Genomic DNA, 26405 nt, shown 5'->3' with positions numbered 1-26405 from the left:
GACAGCTCTTAACGCAAGAGCTGTCCTTTGCTATAATTATCGCATATGTTACAACATATGCGATAATTATAAATGCGATGGGCGGCGAAGGGGGGCGGAGATTCTTAGAGAATCTCCCCCTATATATTAATGACCTGACAGGGCAGCCGAGGGGAGGGGGGGGAGAGAGCGGGTACTAATTACCCGGGCCCGGGCTTGCTGGTGGGGCCCGGCAGGGGCCCTGGTCCAACCCCTCCTTTCCCCCTCTGTCCCTCCTGGGCAGCAACAGCAGCACACACTTCTACAGCATGTGCTGTGCTGACAGCAGGCTCAGCATGAGCATCTCACTGACAGCGTGTCAATGTAAGCACAGCACATGCTGTAGGTGTGTGCTGCTGCTGAGTTTAGAGTTTTTAGAGCTTTCTTTCTCCCCGCCCTTAACATTTTGGGGGCGTGGCCTTTATGCAGGAGGTGGCCACACCTCCCACACTTAGGCCACTCCCCTAAAATTTTACCAGGGCCCAGCATGCCTCTCGGCTGCCCTGTGCATGGAAGACTCTAGAGACAGTAGGCCAAATTGCCACATGGCATACCAGAGCAGGGGGCAGTCCCACAATGAAATTGTTGTGGCACCCCAAACTCCTGCACCTCACAGTAGGAGGCAGACTTAATGTTGGCAACTATTCTCCAAGGAGAGGAGTCTACAATAACAAACTGAAAAGCTGAACAAATGAAACTCCACCTGCTCACCCAGTGCGCTACTAACATTCCATTGGGAGAATGTCTTCTCACTCTGGCAGATGTAACAGCTAAGAAGCAAAATACAGTACAATGTACAGAGAGGAAGAACAAGAAACCTCGCAGCCTTGGAACATCAGAAAGTGTAAATCCTTCTTTACCAGTGCAAAAAGATAAAGATAGATAGATTGTTTTGGTATTTAGACCACTTACTTCATGGTTACTATGATATATGATATATATCCAATTTACAGACAAGGAATATAGTGTATGTACTTTACCAGACCTGAACTCTGCAATAATGACAACATGAAAGCTGGCAGTGTGACACACCATTAATTTGTAATTGTGAGTACAGGTGCCAGGAAGGCAAAGTAGAACAATCTTCCTCCCCTCTACCCTAATCACGGTGTGAGTCACCATCTTCTGGTCTCTGCACATTCACATTGTAGCCTCAGATGGCATAAGGGGGACTTATGCGCCCTGTTAATAAACATTTTAGGTCTCTATGTTAATTATATTTTATATGTGCTGAGTCCATCTGGCTGCTGCAAACATGTAATAAAATGTACCCAGCTAATATGGTCACACGTTTCAATCATGAATGGTGTATAACAGTCAATGTACACAAAACAACTCATTATAACCGATTCTGCTGTTACTGTGAATTAACGTGTGAGAAATAAGTCCGGGTTCTTTCAAAAGTTTAAACAGTTCTTTCTAGAAAACAATGGTCGGAACGGAGCTATAACAAAGCATCCATCCTTTGTTCTAATGCCGTTTTCATGCATTAGTGATTGAAGAGGGCAGAAGAACGGACAGGTGTGAACAAGCCCCAAGCGGTTTGGAAAGTGGCAGCAAAAAGACAATTTGCAAGATTTTGCCATACATCAGTATAGTTATTATTGCCATAAAAACATTTGTCTTTACACACCAATGAGCTAATTTAATAACATGAAGAAATGTGCTGTATGGCATATCAATCAATGAGACGTGTGTGTTCATTTTGTATAGCCTACAACTAGATACACTAGATGACAGTTAAAAATCACATTGTTTGCAATGGGCAACTACTGTAACACGGTAAATAAATAAAAATTCATTTTTTTCACTATATGAAACATAGGAGGAAAATAGTTACAATGTAGTACAGGTTGAGTATCCCGTATCCAAAATGCTCGGGACCAGGAGAATTTTGGATAAAGGATTATTCCGTATTTCGGAATATTTTAATATTTCAATGATGTATTTTGAAGTATCTTGCATTTATGCTGTATAAACACATAATATACACACAAATATATTTTATTACCACATAAAATACACATAAATATATTTTATTTGTTCAAAAAACAAGGTTTCAAAACATGAAACAAAATTTGTGTACTATCTCAGATAGTGAATTTGAATGCCAAGCAATCATTGTCAGCACATATTTAGTGCCAGTTACACATCATGTCACCAGTAGTGCTGTTACAAATGTCCCCAGTGAGTTTTTAGCAAAAAAAAATATTTTTTTCCACTTTCTGAAAAGTATGGTTTTCGGAATAATTCGGATAACGGATATTCGGATACGGGATACTCAACCTGTATACACAGTAGGTAAAAAAAAAAACAGGATTCTACAGAGTACATTTATAGAACAAAGGTGCAGCTGACACAACATGGATGCGCCAGAGTCATTAATCCCAATATGAAATGTGAAAGATTCAACTTGACAAAATTGGTAACTCTACATCTACATGTGCTGGTTACTCCACAGACATTTCTGCAAAATATGCACTCAATAGAATCAAGAAGTAACTGCAAAGATTTCATGAGTTTACCCACGTGATTGAAATTGTGGCACGATTAACCCTTTGAGTGCCAACATCTCTGTGAAAAATGTGCAAAAAGTCCGCTAAAAATGTCAGCTTCGCTCACATAGTTCTATCAATTCAAATGAAAACTGTTGTGTAAAAGAAGATTATACTTCCTATATAAAATAAACATTGTATATTATTAGGATGAATAAAATGTTTGCTTGGAAATTTTCACACCTATTTTGACAAATTCACTTGGCGCTCAAAGGGTTAAGAAATACGTCAATAAATTCATGACCATTATGAGAAAAAAAGCGTGACAATAAATACTAAGAAGCCCTGACATTTGAAAAAGGGTCCCAAATTGAATGACGTTTTTTCACACTGTCATTTAGGAGGGCCGTAATGTACTCCATAGATGCAAGATACCACATCATGTTAGTCAACGGGCAGTATTCAATGTGTTTTAGGATTCGCTGCACATTCGCCACTGCTCGCCGCGTTCCGGAGCCTCGCCGGCTCCAGTATTCAACGAGTCATGGGCTCGCTGACCCTGACCGGCGAATTTTAACTCCTGCGGCGACGCCGCAGGGAGCCTGAGGACGGCGGCAGGTAGGGAGATGAAAGTCTCCCTGCCTGCCCCAGAACATTTGTGGGGGGGGGGGGGGGGTTGCCCCCCGGGGGTGCCAGCAGGGGACCGGGCATATTCACTACACCCGATCATGAATATGTAATGATCGGGTGAAGTGAATATATGAATATGTAATGAGCGGCTCGGCTCCGGCCCCCTGCTGGCTGGTCTGTGTAAAAAATATATATATATATATATATTTTTTTTTTTTAAATAAAATATATATTCATGTGCTTACAGCACATGAATAAAAATAGCATGCCCCTCCTCAGAATAAAATTCCTGATTTTTTGACACCAAATGTAAAAAACAAAACACTTTATTTTAAAAGTTCACATTCCACTTCACCATAAAAAGATAGCGATTGCCCTTACATCTTGAAATGTATTCGCCATCTGGTCATTGAATAGGGTGATTCACCGTTTTAGTCAAAAATTCGCCTAACAGCACAAAATCACCATAAAAACATGGCGAATCAGCCTCATTAAATAACGCCCAATGCGTTTGAAGAGGGGGTCTCTGATTGCTTCCATTGAGTCGCTATTAGTATTTTTGCTGCATTGAATAATTGAAGGCACAATGAATTCTGAGCTTTAGATAGGGAATCAGACGGTTTACTGAGAAGGGTATGTAGAGGGTCTTCAGGAATAGATTGACCGGTTATTTTCGATGCCAACTTCTTCTTATTATTTTTGGTGGTGCAGGTGATTAATGTCTGGTGATCAGTGTGATCACTAGATAGTATGTTTTAAATTTACTTGCCTCTTTCAAACGGGGGTACAGCACATACCTCTCTGTATGTTATTGGGTAATGCAGACAGAAGGAATAAGTTGTTGTCCTTTGTGCTGCCGACATTCATCTGAGCATCGTCAGCACTTTGGAATTTATCAGCGGCTGCTGCTCTGGGACCAATGGGGATAATCTAAATAATCTAGGCCGAGGCAGCCTGGCTAATATCAGGGGGACAAGATCATTTCATCCACCGGGGTATGGATCATAGGGTCGACCTAATTAAGATTGACAGTCAATAGGTTGACCACTATTGGTCAACAGACCATAGCTGGACACATTAAAAAAGTCGACATGGCTTAAGATGACAAGATTGAAAGGTTGACATACAAATGGTTGACATAAGCATTTACGTTTTTTTGGTGTCTATATAGACTTACATTGACATAGACACCGTATAAGTGTACTGCTTTGCTTGCCATGCTTCAGGCACAGTATTATATTCTCCCTCTATGTCCATGTGGATAGTTAAGTATGAAAAAAAACCTGTTGACCTTATATGTCGATCTATTGTATGTGTCGACCTTTGGCCAAGTCAACCTAAAGTATGTCTAACTTTTCATATGTCAACCAATGAGGGTCAACCTATTGACTGACTACCTATTTATTGGCAATCTGCTGACCGCATCCCCCACAGCAAAGGGGTCAATTCATTACAGTTCTGAACATGTTTTATACACTATATTTTATTTCCTAGTTCAATCGCTGTTCACGTTATTTTCTGCATCTTACATTTTCTCAGTAACTTGCGTTTACATACAGTGACATACTGAATAATTCAAGACGATTTCAAGAATTCATTACTGGCTTTTCCAACTCCGAATAACTCAGTGCACATAGTCATATTTTTTTCTCTATTAAACCGTACATGGGAATGACACGAAGCTCCACTTACCCGCATTGACAATGGCATCTACCTCTAGTTTAGTGATGTCACCTCGGAAAACTGAGATTTTCTCATTCAGATCCTTGTTCTTTGGAAACTTGACCTCTTCAGGTTGCTTGGCATGTGTCTCTATAGGATGGAGAAGAGCATCATAAAGGACCACTAAACTAGAAACACAACGAGGAGAAAATTCATTTGAATTCACTAACCATGTTACTCACAAACATAATGTAAGAGAGAATTTATCAAAGCAATTCCGTTTTATGTACATCTCTACGGGATTATTAGACAGTGGATCCCCAACTAGTGTAACGCATGCGCTCGCCGTGCTTGGGGCACACTATTATATTCTCCCTCTATAAGGGTGATGATAAGGTAAGAACAAGGTGGATATAAAAATCATGAAAAACTCGACCTTGTCATGTGCCTACCTTTTTAATGTCAACATTTTGACCCGGTCAAGCTATTGCATGTCGACCTTTGAGGTAGATCTATTGGCTGTCTATCTAGACCAGTGGTCGCCAACCCGTCGCTTCAGGATCCGTCAATCCAGGAGGCTCGACCTCTGCAGCTGCCCCTCCATTGCCTGCTGCCACTTCCCTTCTGAGGGGAGGTAAGTGTATTGCGCGTCTCTCCTTCCCCTCACTGTGTATCCCTGTGGCTGGGCCGGCAGTCAATCAGAAGCCATCCCACGAGCTTTGATTTGCTTACAGCCCAGTCACAGGGAAGGAGAGACGTGCAATGTGCCGAGCTCTCCTGCCCTCAGAAGGGAAAAGGTGGTGGCAGAGGAGATAGAGGAAACATAAACAGACAACCAGGCCAGCCAGTCAGCAGGGGGACACCGGACTCTCTGTTCCCTTACATCTGTTACCAGTGCAAGTCCCTAATATTCGCACCTGGCTACCATATCACTTTCGGTACTTGTGTATTTTGGCGGCGCCCCCGATGTCCGTCTTACGATGAACGGATCGCATCGCATGCCATGCACCCGATGGCATGCGATGCGACGCGATTTTGACCCCCTATACGATCAAAAATCGTATAAGCACCCTAAAGGGTGCTTTTGAGCACCCTAATGGGTGCTTACAATGTTAAATGCACCCCCACGCCACCCCCCCCCCCCCCACTACAAACGTGAACCCGAAGCGTGGCGAGCGCAGCGGTACGCGTCCTACGACCTTTTCATACCCCCACTATCCACGTCGGCGTGGAGTTGAGAATAGAATAGTGTGGCGAGCGCAGCGAGCCACAGAGCCCGAAGCATGGCGAGCCCCGCGAGGGGACGCGGATACCTTCACAGATAAACGCGTCCCTTCGCGGGCTTCACAGGTATCCGCGTCCCCTCGCCACGCTTCGCGCTCGCCACACTATTCTATTCTCAACTCCACCCATTTGTGTGCTTTACATTGTATAAGCACCCATTAGGGTGCTTATACAATGTTTAATCGCATCGCATCGTAAGGCATCGTATGCCATGTACAATGGCATACAATTTGAAAATTGTATGCCATCGTGCACTATCTTACGATATCGCGTCGCATCGCATACCATCGTATGCGTTATGGTATGCGATGCGATGGGCGCCGCCAAAATACACAAGTACCTCACTTTCTACTACGGACTACACCCAGCAGTAATTTACCCCTACTTCTTTCATAAATATTCAAATTAAATTTATTCTTATTTACCAATAAAACAATTTAAAAAAGTGCATCAACATGGAATACATAGCAAATATGCAAGAGAGATACTGTACACTTCCAAAGAATATGTTTGTCAGTGCATGAGCTTTATAAATTATTACTCTTGTTCATAGTTCCTGGGCAAAAAAGTAACATCCAGTATCAAATGCAGATACATATTTCTAGTGTAGAGAGGACTGTAAGCATTGCCATGCATTAAACTGAGTCAAACGTATCAATTTGAAAAACAACCATGAGGGGCAAATATGCTACCATGAGTATTATTGTATACATGTATACAATCCATATTCACATGTAGGCAGCTTTATTTATCAAGAAGATTGTGGTCACAGAAGTCTGAAGTTGTCCAAGAAGCACCTCTCTCACGGACTGCCAGAGAAAATATCGTATACGATCAACTTACTTGAACATCTAATGATTAGGACAATGAAATGTTCTTTTAACATAGTCCAAAAAAAAGTCATTGTCTGAAATCCAGTGTTTCTGTGGCCTTTATATAAGGATTATATTATTACATGATGTGCAGAAACTAGAATGAAGGGAAATTGTGCCCTCTAGTGTAATATTTAAGTACTGTACAACTGAAGTACCACAAAAACAAACCTTTCAAGATTTATTGATATAGATGCTGGACACTACTTTGTTAGCGGCCGGTATCCAATGGATATTTTCATCTGTATGAGACAATCACCACGTTTTGTGGACTTTGGTACAAAGGTACTTCATACTTTTTTAGCATGTAGACACTTTCACATAACTGCTCATAATTTCGTATATATTTATTAGAGATGTGCAGGTCCGGATTTTCCCGGATCTCAAAACGGGATCTTATTGGCTATATGCTGGTCACATGTTTTTGCTACAAAACATGTGACAGCTGGATAGCCAATAAGATCACGTTATTTATGCTGCTGAAATCTTAAAGTGACTGTTTCAATGTTGACTATGATGGAAACAGTTTCCCAGATGAGATGAAGCACAATATAGAGGGCTGGGTAAGTTTACTAAAGCTTCTAAAAATGAAAACAGGTGATGTTGCCCATAGCAACCTTCTTGCTATCATTTTCTATGATGTAAAAGAGAAAAGATAGACAGAATTTGACTGGTTGCTATGGGCAACATCGCCTCTTTACATTTTTAGAAGCTTTAGTAAATTTACCTCAGTGAATACTAAAGGCCAATTTATCCAAGTATATTTGTGGTGGGTTAGCAGCAAATATTAAGTACCCTCCGCATGTATGAAGGAGGGGGGCGATACCTGCTGTGACCCATACATTGCTGAATGCAGACGCATCCCCCTAGGTTTCTGTGGGGGTGCGATGCTGCACAATTTACCAATATCTAAAATGTGAAACATTCCGGATATTGGGCCTAATTCAGACCTAATTCAGCGTATATGCACAGCGGCCAATTATCAATGAACTGTGCTTGCGTATGGGCCGTAATGCACATATGTGACACCTGTTAGCAAAGGAATACTGCTACTTTTTTCAATCGCTACCAGTTCGTAAGAAAATTGACAGAAAGTAGGCGCCTGGGGGTGGTGGCCAGCTGTTTAGTGGGAGTGCCCAAGCATTTTAGGGTAGGGTGTGACATCAGCTGCAAGCTGGATACCCCTGTATTCATCACAGTCATCAAATAAATCCAGGGTTACGCGGCACTTGCAATGAGGGGTGACCATTGTAAAAATCATTTAACAGGAGCGGCTTGTGATGGGATCTGGACATTTTCACTCAGCTGCAATTTCTTCCATTTGCACAGAGTGCACATTAATTCACAAATCCCACTTACTGATAGAAGTGATGGGGGACACACCAGCAAGTCACACTTACTGATAGAAGTGCTGAAGGAACACACCAGCAAGTCACACTTACTGATAGAAGTGCTGAAGGAACACACCAGCAAGTCACAATTACTGATAGAAGTGCTGAAGGAACACACCAGCATGTCACACTTACTGATAGAAGTGCTGAAGGGACACACCAGCAAATCACACTTACTGATAGAAGTGCTGAAGGAACACACCAGCATGTCACACTTACTGATAGAAGTGCTGAAGGGACACACCAGCAAATCACACTTACTGATAAAAGTGCTGGAGGGACACACCAGCAAATCACACTTACTGATAGAAGTGCTGAAGAGACACACCAGCAGGTCACACTTACTGATAGAAGTGCTGAAGAGACACACCAGCAGGTCACACTTACTGATAGAAGTGCTGAAGGGACACACCAGCAGGTCACACTTACTGATAGAAGTGCTGAAGGTATGCACCAGCAGATCACACTTACTGATAGAAGTGCTGAAGGGACATACCAGCAAGTCACACTTACTGATACAAGTGCTGAAGGGACATACCAGCAGGTAACACTTACTGATAGAAGTGATGAAGGGACACACCAGCAGGTCACACTTACTGATAGAAGTGATGGGGACACACCAGCAGGTCACACTTACTGATAGAAGTACTGAAAGTACACACCAGCAAGTCACACTTTTTTTTTTAAATTACGTTTTTATTTACTTTTTTACCACAAACAAGAAAAATACAATACAAACATCACAATACAAACATACATATCACATCACAGCATAGAATGTTCATACCGGCTGATTTTTACACTCACAGCTCCAGTTTAACAACTCTACCCCCCATTCTCCCTCGCCCCAGAAATTGGCTAGGTTATGTTATCGGGATCACTATTCGATTCCCCTCTGCCACGAGTATTGCCCCCTACCCCTCTCTTTCTGCTCTAATTTCTCCCCTATGCCATTCACAATGCCATCCCGACTCTTTGCTAGATTCCTCCTTCTTCCATTATAGCCCCCTATCCTAGGTCCGCCTTGTTCTTCTAGTTCTATGTGGCTCCCCAACCTCTCCTTTTCATACCACCAAGCTCTTTGAGGCCCAGTTTATTTTAGTTTCCCACCATACAGGAGGATTAATCTCCGAACCTGAAAGAAGAGAGGAACAGAAAAATAACAATCAAAAAAAAAAAAAAAAGCACGAAAATAAATGTGTGTGTCTTGAGCCTGACGCAAATATTGAGTCGGCCTTTTCTTACATACCCAATGTGATCGTGTGATCAATAACCTCTCCGAGAGCATTCTATTCTAAACCTTCAGAGCTCTCTGTGACCAAGTGTCATTTGTGTGGCCATACCTATTCCCTCTCCTTCTAGTGTGGGATAACGTGCGATTCATAATTGAATAACTATACATGACATCCTACCCCTTACCGTACGGTCCAAAAGGGACCCCCCATGCCCTATCCATCTATATTTAGCCTCCTGCAACCCCTTCGACCCCTAGGTGTACCAGTGCCTATATTATCAATAGCTCACTGCAGAGCCTACATACGAGACCCTAGCCTAATTTCAAGTGGTCAAACGTGTCCTTCTGTGCTCTTTTTAAACTAAAGTGTCGCTTAGAGAAAAAAAAAAAAAAAAAAAAGGGATTAACTTTTCCCCTCTTCCTTACATAATTGCCCTCTCACTGCTGCAAACTTTAAAATAGCCTGACCTGTTCCATGGGCTCCAAATTGCCTGATACTTAACATACGAGCCTCTAGACGCATATACATATTTTTTATGCTCACTTGTCTGATTTACCAAGTTGACCCATTCTTCATACTGCGGAGCCAGGGGGGACATCCACCGTCGGGCTATTATCACCTTAGCTAGGGCCACAATACTTCTTACCAGCTGTCTCATCTCACCACTAATTACTGCTTCCTTCCAAATACCCAAAACCAAGTTTATTTTAGTTAAGGCTGCTCTCTGAACCCCTATTTGGACTAAGGTTTCCATTATCACACCCCAGAACCTGGCAACATCCCTACAGCTCCACAATAGGTGGTCAAATGTGGCCGGCCCCGCCCCACACTTAGGGCAACCGTCTGATGCTGACCCTGAAAATTTCTTTAATTTAACCAGAGTGATATATATCCTGTGAAGAATATTAAATTGGACCTGTTGAGTCCGCATTAAATTAGTTGACTGCCGCGGACTTGCCATAGCCACCCTCCAGCCGTTCTCATCAATCTGAGGGATATCATCGGTCCATTTGGCCCTTAAGGCCCCTAACTCATCGGATTGAGAGAACGAGTGAAGGAACTGGTACATTTTGGACATACGTTTCCCTTTAGATAATTGCTTTATAAAAGTTTTACATGGGGCCTCCGCCACCTCCCATGGAGCTGCCCTGCCCCCTTGGGTCATGGCACTTCTTACTTGGAGATATCTAAAGAAAACTTCCTTAGGCAAACTAAATTCTACTTGTAGCTGGGAGAAAGATTTCACCATCCCATCCTGGCACCATTGACCAATATTTGCAATTCCATAAGCACTCCAAATTAACCCTCCCTGTTGTTTTTTCAGTTCCAGCATTCCTGGCAATGCGAAAATGGGGGTGTCTGGGTCCAGACCCTCTGCTTTTGTTAATTTACAGGTCCATCTCCAAACCCTCACAGCTTGACTAATCAAGGGAGGGAGATCTCGAGAGAGCCCCCTCACAAAGAGTCTTTGGAGCGGCGAGAAGTCTGGATCCACACGCCCAACAAGGCTACGTAATTCGTCAGAGCCCTCCTCTGGCTTGACCCACGCACAGATTTGTACCAGCTGTGCGGCCATGTAATATAGTTTAAAATCTGGAAGGGCCAAACCCCCTTTTTCCCTATCCCGACAGATAATATCCATTCTAACTCTGGACAATTTGTTCCTCCATATAAATGATGAGACTATACTTTTTATCTTCCTAAAGTGTTCGTCTTTAAAGAAAACAGGGGAATGTTGGGCAATGTACAGGAATTTAGGCAATATTGCCATCTTGACCAAGTTAACCCGGCCTATTTGTGAGATCTGCAGCCTCGACCAGTTTCTACACTTCACCTTAAGATCATTAATAAACGGAATAAGATTATCAGGGATATAATCTACCGAGTTCCTAGCTACCAGAATTCCCAGATACCGAAACTTATCCACTTTTTTTAACTGCACATCTAGCACTAAACTTGTCCCCCCTTTTTTTCCTATCTGCATATAGTTGGATTTGTCCCAGTTCATTGTTAGGCCAGAATACCCCCCATACTCCTGTATATAATTTATCACCCTAGGTAAATCACCGGGCAGTGCCAGTCCAACCAGAAGGTCATCCGCATACAATGAAACCATGTTTCTATTAGGCTCGCTTCCCCCGTTCTCTCCCCCCAGAGCCGCCCGAAGGACGCACGCCAGAGGCTCCACCACCACCGCAAACAGCAGGGGGGATAGAGGACATCCCTGGCGCGTACCTCTGGAGAGAGAGAAGGGGGGAGACGTAAACCCATTTATAGTCACTCTAGCCCTGGGGTTTTGGTAGAGCAAAGAAATCCGTTTAATATACCCTTCCCCAAACCCGAAGGCCCGCAGGACCCTCCACAGAAATGGCCATTCAACCGAGTCGAATGCCTTGTTCGCATCAAAAGATGCGAACAATGCATCCGACTTCCCCAGCTCAACCCCCTGAAGATAGGTATAGGCTCTTCTGAGATTGATCATAGTGGATTTCCCAACCATAAATCCAGTTTGATCTGGATGAACCACTTGATGTATTACTGTTTGAAGCCTAATTGCCAATATTTTGGCATATATCTTTGCATCAGCCGTTATGAGTGATATAGGCCTATACGAGTCTATTCTGGACGGATTTTTCCCACTTTTAGGGATCATTATTATTGCAGCCTCGGTCATTGACTGGGGTATGCACTCCTCCGCCTCCATGTGCTGAAAGACCTTCAACAAGCGCGGGCCCAGTTTATTTATGTATTTCTGATATACCTCCCCAGGTAGACCATCCAAACCAGGGGCTTTACCCCCTGGAAAGGAATTGATTGCCACCTTAACTTCCTCAATTGACAGGGGGGCCTCCAGTAATTCTCTTGAGGAATGCAACAGTTTTGGGAGATCTAACTGTGCCAGGTAGTCGTCAATCTCATCATTACTACAATCTATTTTGGATTTATAAACTTCTGCCAGATGCGTAGAGAAGAGCTCAGTGATCTCAGGGGTCTTAATCACCACTTCCCCTGTTTCTAGCTGGATCATAGGAATAATGTTAGGAGGACTCTCCTGTTTCATTAGATGGGCCAGAAACTTCCCTGTGCGATCAGAGTTGGCATACCACTTATGAGATCCTGCTCCCAACCTCCGGCAAGTCACCTCCTGAAGGTACTCCACCCACTCTTTTTGGGCAGACTGCCATAGAGACCTAGCTTGGTCAGTCTTGTTTATCAAAAAAGCATTCTCCAGATCGACCGCTCTTGCCTCCAATTCAATAGCCCTTTTACGATTCGAGATCTTCAGATAGGCTATCCTTTTGATAAGGACCCCTCTCAAATATGCCTTGAAGGCGTCCCATACGAATATATTTGGGGAGGACCCTACATTTCCCTCAAAGAACTCCTCTATCATACCCTCCATCCCCTCCGATTCTCCCATTTGCGCCAGCCAATAGGCCTGTAATTTCCAATATCTAAACCCCATCGGGGTCTCAAGATCCACCTCCATCACAACCGGAGAATGGTCCGAGATCCCTCGGGCTTTATAGTCTACGTGTTTAATTTTTGTAAGGGCATTGTCAGAGACAAGAATCAGGTCGATCCTGGAAAATGCTTTATGAGAGGAGGAGTAACAGGAGAACTGCTGTACATCGGGATTTCTCATTCGCCAAGGATCCTTCCACCCTATCTCTTCTATGAGCTCAGAGAACCTGTTGCCTTCACTTCGAATTTCCTTTTCAGACCTGTTCCATCTATCAAGACGTGGCTGGAGGACCTTATTAAAATCCCCCAGACATATTACCATATTATCCGGGAATGATGCTGCAAATTCCACGGCCATTCTTACCACATCATAGGAGAATGGGGGTGGAATGTACACTGAAAGTATACAAAACCGCACGTGATCAATAGCACATTCCAAGAATATATATCTACCGCCTTGATCTATCTTAACAGATCCCACCTCAAACACCACCGTTTTTTTTATAAGGATTGCAACCCCACGAGAGGAAGAAGAAAAGGGCGCCTGGAAACTATGACCGATCCAGGGGCGCTTTAATGAGCCCTCTCGTTCCTTCGTCAGGTGTGTCTCTTGTAAACAAATAATGTCAGAGTCCAGGCACCTGCACTGTTTCAGGACCAGGGCTCTTTTTACCCTGCAGTTCATACCTCTGACATTACCAGCAAGTCACACTTACTGATAGAAGTGCTGAAGGGACACACCAGCAGGTCACACTTACTGATAGAAGTGATGGGGACACACACCAGCAGGTCACACTTACTGATAGAAGTACTGAAAGTACACACCAGCAAGTCACACTTACTGATAGAAGTGATGGAGGGGGGGGGGCACACCAGCAAGTCACACTTGCTGATAGAAGTGCTGAAGGGACACACCAGCATATCACACTTACTGATAGAAGTGCTGAAGGGACACACCAGCATATCACACTTACTGATAGAAGTGCTGCAGGGACACACCAGCAGGTCACACTTACTGATAGAAGTGCTGAAGGGACACACCAGCAAATCACACTTACTGATAGAAGTGCTGGAGGGACACACCAGCATGTCACACTAACTGATAGAAGTGCTGAAGGGATGCACCAGCAGGTCACACTTACTGATAGAAGTGCTGAAGGGACGCACCAGCAGGTCACACTTACTGATAGAAGTGCTGAAGGGACGCACCAGCAGGTCACACTTACTGATAGAAGTGCTGAAGGGACGCACCAGCAGGTCACACTTACTGATAGAAGTGCTGAAGGGATGCACCAGCAGGTCACACTTACTGATAGAAGTGCTGAAGGGACGCACCAGCAGGTCACACTTACTGATAGAAGTGCTGAAGGGACGCACCAGCAGGTCACACTTACTGATAGAAGTGCTGAAGGGACGCAACAGCAGGTCACACTTACTGATAGAAGTGCTGAAGGGACGCACCAGCAGGTCACACTTACTGATAGAAGTGCTGAAGGGACGCAACAGCAGGTCACACTTACTGATAGAAGTGCTGAAGGGATGCCCCAGCAGGTCACTCACACTGATATTCTGCAGGATCATGTTGATGGGTAACACCTTTAAACCTGGCAAAGAACAGCAGCACCAGAGAACTGTGCCAGGCACACAACTACCGCATGCTGCTGAGTCTGGCAGACACTGGTGAATTTCTTTAGGCTTTCTTCTAGGGTAATATTAAAAAGTGCACTATCACTTTAGTAGTGGTTCCTTTGCGGAACTACACCTAAACAGTCTACAACTTCAACAAAAGAAATAGCATTCATTATTAAGACCATGTTATGGGATCTCTTAGCACATAGTTGCAATAGATAAATAATTTTCCTGCAACAATTATCTACTCTGGCCTATTTTCAGTCAATATGCATCCACAGTCCATATCCAGGGTTATTCCTGGGTCAGATGCAGTGTGAAGACCGTCATGACTAAAAGGCTGCTGATTGGTAAGCTCAGGCGCACATGAATATAACCACTCTGCAGTGTGAAAGGGGTAGGTATAGCCAAATCTAGGTCGAACACAGGTGGGAGCCGCGGGCTTCAATGCAAAAGGGGTAATACACTGCGGAGCCTTAAGGCACTGCCACTACCTGCAGTTTTATAGAGCAAGTGATCCAGCACTGATACAGAAATCCTATGTACTGTAAGTGATCTTCCCAAGAAGATGTTAACACAAAATCATATGCATCTGTGTTTGTAGTACTCCATCACTGGACCCAGAAGCCTGTGACTGCAAACTGCATAGAAGGAACTAAGCATCTGCAAAAAATTACTAGTCCTCCTGTTCTCTTTTATTTATGTGCGCCACAAGGTGGTCACAGTGCAGTACAGCGGTAATCCTATTTACTGTAAGAAAATCCTAATATACTATAAGGTATAACCAAAACTGGTTTAAATCTTTTCTTTGCCGGGAAAGTTTAAAATGTTTTTGCCCAATCAGCTTATACTCCTGACACATCAAATGAGACTAGATAAAGCTAAGAAACTTGTATAAATGTTACATAATGGGGAAATTTAATAGGATGAGAGATTCAGAAAGTGAGAGATTTGGTAAGAAATCTCCAGGGTTTTTTTAAAAGCGGCAATCATTTACACTGCAAAACCAGTTTGATTTGGAAGTGTAAATGACAGCCGGTTTAAAAAAAAACCTGGATATTTCTTACCAAATCTCTAACTTTCTGAATCTCTCATCCAATTAAATTTCACCGATATGTCATTTTTAATCATATGCCCTTAGAATTGTCTCTCACTTTTTGCAGTATCTTTCCATGCCGGAATATCCTTTAATTTGATGAAATCCTTCACAGCGTAATGCTCCCGTCGCTGCTTGCTGTTGAGTCCCTTTAGGTAATCTGAGTACAGACAAGAAACAAAATACAACATTAATAATAATTAAAAAAAAAAAAAACGCCATCAAAAATTATATTTGTTTTTAAACTACATTTCTCCAAAATGAGATTCAGAAAGTGAGAGATTTGGTAAAGGTGCCCATACACGTTACAATTATTGTATACAATATTGCATCTCATCGCATCTCTGTTTTGCGATGAGATCAGATCTAGTACAAAAAGTACGTGCAGCAAATACTTTTGTACTAGATCTCATCTCATCGCAAAACAGAGATGCGATATTGTATACAATAATTGTAACATGTATGGGCACCTTAAGAAATCATTTACATTTCCAAATCAAACTGGTGTTGCAGAGTAAATGATTGCCGCTTTAAAAAAAACCTAGAGATTTCTTACCAAATCTCTCCCTTTCTGAATCTCTCATCCTATTAAATTTCCCACTTGATTTTCAGGATAGTTATGGCATACACCAACTACAGTGTTGCCTACAGCTTTCACATCAGTAAATATTCAGTACTCAGGACACTATTCTGCAAGTAGGGGTTGATTAAATGCTTAAAACACTCTGTTAGAAGTAAGGGCAAGGTAAAAGGTTTTGACTTTGCTATTAGAGCAGGTGTTTTTATTTCAATGGCCGTGTTTTCTTGGCATTAATGGGATAAATAATGGTTGAGTTCAACCATTCAGAAACATTGAAACAAAACCAAGACTTAAATCTATATCTGAGAAAGTAAAGGTAAGTATAAACTATGCAATTATTGGCCCATTTATCCAATATTTGGGTGATCAGGCAGTTTTGCTGCATAGTGTGAATGGTCCTTTTGTGGTTTCCCCATTAATAGAAATACGCTTCTTTAATTATTGGATCGTTCTTCTAACGCCGAAAATCTTAGCATCAAATCTCTTTATAATCTGAGCAAATTTTCAGAGATTACTTGAGTGTAGACATATGCAAATTCAGTTCAGCATGGCGCACAGAAAATAAAAATATTTTAGTGCAGATATTGGGGCCTCTGACTTGCTAAAATATCACACCGATTGACGGGATGACTGAAATCAAACAGTGTGTACCTAGCTTTACACATGACAAAAATATTCCTGCAGCACAGACTGACCACTTGTACCAGGCAGACAAGTACTGTAACTTACGTTGTTGTTATTGTAGCGAGATGATAAAGAGGTCATGATCTGGCCTCATTTACCAACATTCCTAAATGTTGTGTCTGCAGACATAGCATGAGATTACCAATACGATGGATGGTCACAGTCATTGTCCATCTGAGTAAGCTACGCAGAAAGGGCAAAGAATCGTTTCCACCAGGGGCAGCAAATCTGTGTCAGAAGATACAGACTCTGGTCTCAGCACATGTACAAAAGAGGAGAGAATGACATGTCTCCATTTTGTAACACTTTTCCCTTTGCTGCCCCCCCTATACGTTTTCTGCTGTGGCTTTGCAGACACACAATGCAGTGGACAGGGCCAGTGCGATATTACTTCCACAATATGAGCTTTTACAGCACGTAACAGCAGGAATATCTCCAAAGTGGGTGATACAGAGCTGAATACAATGACAGTATCCTTTAAAAGCACCACCATATTGGAATGTTGTGGTACCTGTGCAACCATTTGTTGCTGTAAGCATGCCTACAGCTCCAAACCGTGTGTGGCACCTACAAATCAAAGGTAAAGGGCCCACATGACATAAACACTAGTCTGTGTTTAGAATTATTTGGGTATCAAGGAGGAAAAACAATAGGCACTAACGGTCACCAATCTTCAGGGACAGTCCCAGTTTTTGATGATTTGTCCTGTGAACTATTGATTACAGCACAGCAGGATTTCAACTTATTGCATACACACGGTGCAGTTTTGACTATACAGGTTGAGTATCCCGTATCCAAAATGCTCGGGACCAGGAGAATTTTGGATAACGGATTATTCCGTATTTTGGAATATTTTAATATTTCAATGATGTATTTTGAAGTATCTTGCATTTATGCTGTATAAACACATAAAATAAACACAAATATATTTTATTACCACATAAAATACACACAAATATATTTTATTTGTTAAAAAAACAAGGTTTCAAAACATGAAACAAAATTTGTGTACTATCTCAGATATTGAATTTGAATGCCAAGCAACCATTTTCTTGTACATATATAGTGCCAGTTACATATCATGTCCTCAGTAGTGCTGTTACATATGTCCCCAGTGAGTTTTTAGCTAAACAATATTTTTTTCTCACTTTCTGGAAAGTATGGTTTTCGGAATAATTTGGATAACGGATATTCGGATACGGGATACTCAACCTGTACTATAGATTGCACACTTTCTATTCAAAATTGTGCTGCCTGCATCGGGGGGGCATGCGTGGGCATCGGTTAGATATATTTTCTACCGATATGGACTACAGTATATAGTCCATATCAGTAGTTCATATTGCACTATGTGTATATTCGTCTCCTTAGTTTAAGAAATGTAATAGCAGCCATGAATTTACCACTGTGGCTTTTTATTTTATTTTTTAGTATCAAATGAGAATCCCCAGCAAGACCATAGCTGTATAATGGTAAAGTACTGTGTAAGAAGGGCACAGGGTTAGGACGGGACACAGCAGACAGTGTTAGGCATATAGCGGAGCTTAGTGCAGTGTTCTGTGCTCACTTTTGGCCTCCTTCCAGCTGGTGGAGGGAGAGTTCAGGTCAATCTTCCCACTGGCTGCCATGCTGTAGGCTGAGATAGTCAGCGGCCTCGCTATGACCCAGTACAGAGCGGCGCTGTATGGTAGGTGCAGCAGCACGGACTGGGGGAGCGGAGGAGCGCCTGCCCTGGGAGTCCTGAGGGCACAATACTGGCGGGCGGAGGTGACAGGCGAGAACTTGCCGCTCACCACTGGGGGGCTATTGAGACAAGGGGCGCTCCGACGCTGCTGCACTGCTCTGGAGCACTGGCGCTGAGGGACTCCGAGCTGTCGGGCTGCAGGACAGGTGGCCGATGTCACAGGCTTGGAGGCGTAGCGCAACAAGGAGCTGAGCGCCCAGCAGCGGGCATTGATCACCGTACAAGTCATGGGGATAAATATAGCTGCGTGAAGGCAGGGGACGCGAGCGGCGTGTTATAATTAGCTCCTCGGGAAAATGCTTCTTCCTTTTAAGCGAGCGCTGGCTGCAGCTGTTAGCGGGCGTGCACTAGAAGGAAGCGGGGCTGGAACGCAAGTGCGGCTCACACAGTGTCACACTCTGTGGCGTCTGCGCTACACTTCTGTCATTGGTGGAGGCATACTGTACCAAGCTGCAATGTCTGCAAATTGCCCCAGCGGAGGCCATTTTCCTGGAGCACAAGCGCCGGTGTTTTACCCCTAAGTGAAAGTAAAAAACTCACTATGATTACTCAGCCTGTTGGCTCATTAAGCCATATTGCAGCAGTCATTCACTGTGGTGTAAAATGTGTAGTAGGTCCAGTCAAGCACTTGCTCCAAAACATCCCCGGCTGTCACCACCTGCAATATGCCCTGCTCTGACTGAGCCTTGGGCTGGTTTCACAAACTCCGGCTCCTGCCGGACGGTGAAATCCCGCACGGCCAGGGAGCCGTGCCGCACACATTAGTTGTGAATGGACACTATTGTGTCCATTCACACGGGACAGCCACGACCCGGCCGCACGGTTGCAGCCGGATCCCGCCACTGGAAGGGACGGCTGCCGGGCTGTGGCCATCCCCTCCATGATAAACTAGTGTGTGCGGCACGGCTCCCTGGCCGTGCGGGATTTCACCGTCCGGCAGGAGCCGGAGTGTGTGAAACCGGCCTTGCTCTCGCTTTCAGTTACTGCTGGATTTTTCCTTGTGCACTCAGGAGAGGAATTATCATCCCACAAAGTGGTTAGAAAATATTCAAAAGAAACAAACTATTTTATCTGTATAGGTTCTGTTCAATATAAGTTCGGTGCCCATACACGTTACAAATATTGTATACAATATCGCATCTCATCGCATCTCGGTTTTGCTGCACATACTTTTTGCACATACTTTTTGTACTAGATCTCATCTCATCTTATCGCAAAACCGAGATGCGATATTGTATACAATATTGTATACAATAATTGTAACGTGTATAGGCACCTTAAGAAAAGTTTCTTATTGATAATATACACTATATATCTCTATTAAAGACATTGGATTATTATTATATTTAAACATAATGTATGGATGAAAGAAAAGGCCCCCATACATTAGGATGATTTCGGAAAAGTCACCCGTAATCCCCCTCCCCTTTGAGCCACCTGGAAGGTCCTGGGTGGCAGGATCGCATGCCTTCAGTCCTTTTGCATGTGATATATTGCATGCGATCCCAGCCAAGCCATCCTGGCTCACAAGTAATCCACAAGATTGCTTGTGCTGCTCACAGGCTCCGGTGTGATGCACACAGGACCATGCTTTGTATCAGACCTGCTATCGTTCACCTGCAATTTGTGCTCTATTCCTGCATTGATAGTCGCAGGAGAAGAGACCAAATTGCAAGTAAAGTGCCTAAAGGATTTTTTTATTTTTAAATGAATGCTGTTCTGCCCTGTCCTTTGGTTGTGCTGCAATGCCTCCTGGTGGCAAATCAGGGGTAGTAAATTCAAAAACAGAGGGTGACATTCTATGGGATGAGATTTGCGTTTTTTGGCGTTAATTAGTAAACAAAATGGCGCTATCGTATTTTTCCATCAAATCGCCTATTTAATAGGATGCGCTAAGGGACTGAAATCGCATATTATGTGCGTTAAGGCATGCGGATCAAAAGTGCAAGACTATTTCGCATTTATATCGCATCCAGATGTTTTCGTACAGAAAAGTATACAATTCGCTTATTTAATGCAATGCGTTTTCTCAAATCGCACTTTTTAGGTGTCTAATAATCGCACTTATTTCAGACCAGGTTCTGTTTGGCGATTTGGCCCAGAACTCATTTTGGTCAAGTGCACACATGGTTAATTTCACCACAGGTGTCCTCATTTTCACTCACAAACACCCCTACATAAACCCCAACATCATTAAGGACACCTGTGAGCGTTTGAGACATGGAGATTTTGCAGAGTGGTTTGGAGTTGCTTATTTGTGATGTGGCCCATTTGGAGGAGCTGCGCAGGAGGGAGGAAGCTGCGCGCCAGATCCAGGTAGCCCCCCGACTACTGCGTACCCCACGTATGTATCGTGCTCGGCTGTACCTGGACTCCCTCTCGGATCAACAGGTTGTTGGGATGTTTAGGCTGAACCGCATTAACCTGTTGGATTTATATGAGCAGGTGAGAGACGATTTGGACCCTTTTGGGGGAGGCAACTATGCAGTGTCTGGCCTGCACAAATTAATGTGTGCCCTCTACTATTTGGTCACAGGCTCCACTCAGTCTGTGACCTCATGGGCCTTGGGGGTATCACAGGCCACTTTCTCTAAGCATTTTACTCAAGTGTTACTTGCTTTAAAGAAGTTGTGGCGCACATACATCAGATTCCCCAGTTCTGAGCTGGAGTGGCAGGACCACAAGTTGGCTTTCTATAGACTCTCAGCATTCCCTCACGTGCTGGGAGCTATAGACTGCACACACATTGGGATTAGGGCACCGCACGTGCGGGGCCACGTCTACGTCAATAGGCGTGGGCGGCACTCCCTGATTGTGCAGGTTGTATCCAATGCTCACTTGAAAATCCTGAGTGTTGTCGCAGGCTTTCCTGGGAACTACCATGACGCCTATATTCTGAGACACTCAGCCCTCTGGAACAGATTTACCGACCACCAAATGCCAGAGGGCTGGCTACTAGGTAAGTACCTTTTTCATATTACCCTGTCTGTCCTTATTTGTATCTGCTCTAATGTGTGTGTTTCCTGTTTCACAAGCATATTGCTCTTCTAACAGTGTGTCCTGTTTGAAAGAAACACATACCTTACCATATAAGGCATTCACTTCCTATCTGTGTTTTAGGTGACTCAGGATATGGTTGTGTTTCCTGGCTCATGACACCTTTGCGCTCCCCAGAGGGCCCTGCACAGCACCGGTATAATGAAGCCCACATTGCAACCCGCAATGTGGTGGAGCGCACATTTGGCGTTTTGAAGAGTCGATTCCGGTGTTTGGACAGGTCATCGGGTACACTGCTTTACCACCCTGCCAAAGTAGTGATGATCATCCAGGCTTGCTGCATGCTGCACAACATAGCCCTGTCCCAACCTGCCTATGTGGAGGAGGAACATGCAGTAGTCGTGCAGGAAGCCCAACCTACCACACCTCGGGTAGTGAGGGGTACGCAGAGGGGGAATCTGGTGCGCACACACATCATCAGCCGTTACTTTTTTGGTAAGCACATGTGCCCTGTACTCCAAAATCTACCTGTGCTGTAAGTGTACTCATAAACAAATTATTGACCAATACCATCTGTTTCCACCCACATTTAGCCTAATACACAGAGCCCAACGGATGCAGCTGGTGGTGCTGACCTATCCCTTGCTGGTATCAAGCTTGTAAGTACATTTGATACATGTATGAATGAAGTTTGCAGTAAAACATGGCTGACTGGTGTTGTGGAACTACACGTGCCAGCATGCCCTGACACACTATAACCATTACAGTCCAAACCATGAGTGTCAGAGCTTGCTGGAATATGTAGTTTCACAACCTTTCACGGGCCAGGAGTTACCCCACACTACTTTAGTGCAATCCCATAGTCATATACCATTACAATATGTTATAATTCACACAATAATTGGTTTAAAAGTAATACACAAACACAATGGCATGCGGTTAGACATTTTACTTCAGGCTACTTTGTCAGACGCAATCTGCATTTTTGCAGGTGAAACATAAATACTGTAGGGGGCATGTTACAAGATGTATTGGGTATTACAAAACTAACAAACATATGAGCTACCTTCTCCCAGCATCAGGCAACCCTACACCACTTCTAGAACCTGCACCAAGCCCACCACGGGTCCTAATACTCCGACGGGGTGGGGAAGTGGGGGAGCCACTTATTGGGGTGCTGGATACACTGCTGAGGGTTGATGCTGCGCCACCTCCGACATTGGCTTCCAGCTGCTGTAGTTGGGCCTGCATACCTATTAAGGCATTGGTCTGCGCTGTGCATGATTGGCTTAGTGCAGCTATACTTTGCGCAAGGCTGCCAATATGGCTATTCTGGTCCCTTACAGCAGAAGTTAAATCTGCAAAACGGGTGTCAATGCTGTTAGCAATGCGCACATGAGTGCCTACACCTACCCGTACACTACGTGCAATTTTGCGTAATTGAAGAAACGTGTCACGCATGTACCCCTGGATGTTACCTATTTGCAGGCTTTGGGAGGCCATGAATTCTATCTGTTTGTCCTTGAAATTGACCAAGGAGTTAGCTACTTGGGGTGTGTTTGTGGGTGGGGGTGGGTTGGGAGACACCCCACTTGGGGGAAGAGCACTCTGTGATGAGGTCTGTATTTCTTCCTCTGCCGCAAAGGTCTCCACGGGTTCAAGAATGATGTCCATTTCGTCTAACACCATTATTGAAGAATCTGTTTGGTCTGTCCCTAGTTGTATAGTACCTGTGGATACAGATGAAGAGGTAAGTACTGATGCATATATAGGCCAGACTGTCATCTATACTGTTTTTGAAAGGGCTTGAGATGCTGGATGCACATACCTAGGGGTGTTATGTACTTACAGATGTACCCCAATACAGCATATAACATTGACATTAATAATAAGTCACATGCCTAGCTCAGATTACATTCTTTTCCATTGCAATGTAGCAGCAGGAGATGAATGTAGTGTGAGTTATTGTTGATGTGACATGGGTGTGTGTACTGTATGTGTAATGGCGTGTTTTTTGTTCATTTACCTGCTTCCACAGATTCTGCAGCAACGGGCCTTCTTTTCTTGGATGCCGCAGCACTTCGGGATGGACAATCTGTGCAAGGAAAGATGGGCAGCCATTATGGACCTTACAATGGTTAAGCATTTTCATAAACCATGCATTCAAATGACAATAATGGACAATACTTCCTTTGGATAAGGACTACATTATTTATTCCCCCCAATTTTTTTTTTTTCACAATATTATTTAGTTAATTTATTATTAAATTAGTGGACACATGACAACTATTGGATAATCTGTGGTATGTAGTCATGGCAGGTAAACCACCAGTACACCTCTGTGTTTTTGGCCACATACATGTTAGGCTGCTAGAAAGAATGTTACAGTGTTGATCAATATGAGCAGTTGTGGAACTACAAGGCCCAGCATTATGAGCAATTTGAAAGTAGGAGCAGGCAATTTCTTGTGCATGACCTTGCTGGGCTATGTAGTTCCACAGCAGCACTTTACTTAGCATAACAATTCAAGTGAACATTACAGTTAGAAAACATTGGCATGTATGTTTAAGTTTGCATGTGGTCACACTTACCAGCTCTGGATGGCGTTTGCGGCCTATCGGTATCCGCCACGTGCATGCCAGGCAGGACCTCAGGGGGTATGATGCGCTTCAACTTCATCTCATACGATGTGTAGCACACAGTGGTGGGGCTTCCTCCGCCAGTCTTGGTGGCCTCCTCCAACTCCATGGCCATTTTACTTTTCAACTGCCTTTTGATGTCGTTGAATCTCTTTTTTACATTGCGGACCAGGCGCTTGTGCTGACTGACAGCGTTCACCGCCTGGGTGATGTCCTTCCACATAGCCCTTTTGCGCTGTGCAGTGGTCTTGTGGTGAGATTTGCCAAGTAAACGGTCAAACACAGGCATGATAGCCCGGACAAGTGCAGCATTTTCCTCATAGGAGAATCTGACCTTTCGGCCACTTTTGGTGCGGCCAGCTTCCACCTCCTCCTCCTTTTCTACTCCAGCCATGTACCCCTCCTCCTCCATGCCAGTGTCTTCCTCCTACTCATCTCTATCTTCCTCCACCTCTGACATGTGGCCCTCCTGCAGCTGCTGTGGGGTATGGTCTAGGTCTTGGCTATAGGATGGGGATGCCAGCGAATCCTCCACCTCCTCCTGCTGGGGCTGGACACCCAGGGCCTGGTCTGGGGCTGGCCTTGCTGTGGCCATGCTGCCTGCCACACTGCTGGCTCTCCCACTTGACTGGCTGCTGCCACTGCTCCCTCTGCCACTGCTCCCTCTGCCACTGCTCCCTCTGCCACTGCTCCCTCTGCCACTGCTCCCTCTGCCACTGCTTCCTCTGCCACTGCTTCCTCTGCCACTGCTTCCTCTGCCACTGCTCCCTCTGCCACCAACACCTTTTCCTCTACTCACACTGCCACTGCTCCTCTCCATGCTCCTTACTTCCTATCAAAGAGTGAAATGGCGCCAATGGCCCTTTATATAGGGGGTGTGATGCATAATGGAGGGGACAGAGGTGGGCCAATAGGTTGGGGGGTTCTTAGTCATGCGGAGACAATTTTGTAAATCGCACTCCGGTTGGTCCAAAACTCGCACATGACCGGCGGAAGAATTCGCACTTTTTTGTTACTTAAAATCGCACCACTTCGCCGCAACTCGCACCACTTCGCACTTTTCAGCCTCCAAAGCGCATCACATTAAATATGCGAATTATTACTAAAAAATGTGATTTTAAAAAGGGCGAATAGCGGCAATGTGGTGCGCTAAAATAACATGCGCATTTATCACATCCCATAGAATGTCACCCCAAATGTGCTTACACAAAATATATATATATTTTTAAATGCCACACCATAATACTTTTCTTTATGTTTGCTTAACATAAGTTAGGTTTATAGCAGTAATCAGGAGGCATGTTTACTGTCAAAATGTTTATTGATATGATCAGGGCCGGCTCTACCACTAGGCAGCTTTAGGCAGCTGCCTAGGGCGCCGGGATCTGGGGGGCGCCACCAAGTCTGCAAATCAAAAAATCAAGGAAGTCTATGAGGATCCTTGTTGTACTTAATGCAGGTGGAGGCTGTGGAACTTCTAAGACCTCACCTCCATACTTTCCTTTGAGTCATACTTCCTACATTGCTGCCCCCTCCTCCTTGTACTCTATTGTGGGTGGCAAAGGGGAGGGTGCAGAGGTAAAGCAGGGGACTTGGCCACCTTCCGGGGGAGGGGTCATGGGGATTGGATGACCACATGATCTAAAAATAAATGGGGGGGGGGGGGGGAGTAGGTTGAAGTTTTGCCTAGGGTGCTGAGAAGCCTTGCACCGGCCCTGTGAATATCCTTACAAAGAAATAAGGGGAAAAAAGGGTTGAGATTACCTGAAGGATAAAAAAGGGGCAGACTAGATGGTTCTTATTTGCCATCAAATTCTATGTTTCTATGTAACCACTGGGATAATGGTTACTTTTCCATAGTTGTTTTTATGTACAGACATTCCCCACTTAACGACCTACCTGTTTACTGACCACTCGGACTTACAACCTGGGCCTTCGTTTAGCGTCCGTGCTGTGACTCCTTGGATTTACGACCTCGTCTGCT

At 44.1% G+C, this 26405-nt stretch overlaps 2 protein-coding genes across 2 annotated transcripts in view; both read right to left on the bottom strand.

Moving 5' to 3' along the window:
- Positions 1-19160, bottom strand: part of LOC146045580 (uncharacterized) — a 47526-nt gene extending 28366 nt beyond the window's left edge. Inside the window, exons 1-3 of the mRNA XM_083164544.1 lie at positions 18609-19160; positions 15836-15937; positions 4836-4955 (exon numbers count right to left, since the gene is read on the bottom strand). Of these exons, the coding sequence (XP_083020670.1) occupies positions 4836-4955; positions 15836-15937; positions 18609-19014 (628 nt within the window). The 5' untranslated portion in view covers positions 19015-19160. The remainder of the gene's footprint in view (positions 1-4835; positions 4956-15835; positions 15938-18608) is intronic.
- Positions 19161-22798: 3638 nt separating this feature from the next.
- On the bottom strand, positions 22799-25478 carry LOC146045175 (uncharacterized). Its single transcript, XM_083163878.1, has 3 exons — positions 24374-25478; positions 23809-23877; positions 22799-23512 (listed from the first exon to the last, which is right to left on the bottom strand). Exons 1-3 carry the CDS (start codon positions 24831-24833, stop codon positions 22845-22847), a joined length of 1197 nt encoding a protein of 398 aa, XP_083020004.1. The 5' UTR covers positions 24834-25478; the 3' UTR covers positions 22799-22844.
- Positions 25479-26405: the final 927 nt, after the last annotated feature.

The sequence above is a fragment of the Crinia signifera genome, chromosome 11 (genome assembly GCF_055691185.1).
Source record: "Crinia signifera chromosome 11, ASM5569118v1, whole genome shotgun sequence".
NCBI lineage: Eukaryota > Metazoa > Chordata > Amphibia > Anura > Myobatrachidae > Crinia > Crinia signifera.
This window is presented reverse-complemented; position numbering and strand designations above follow the sequence as displayed.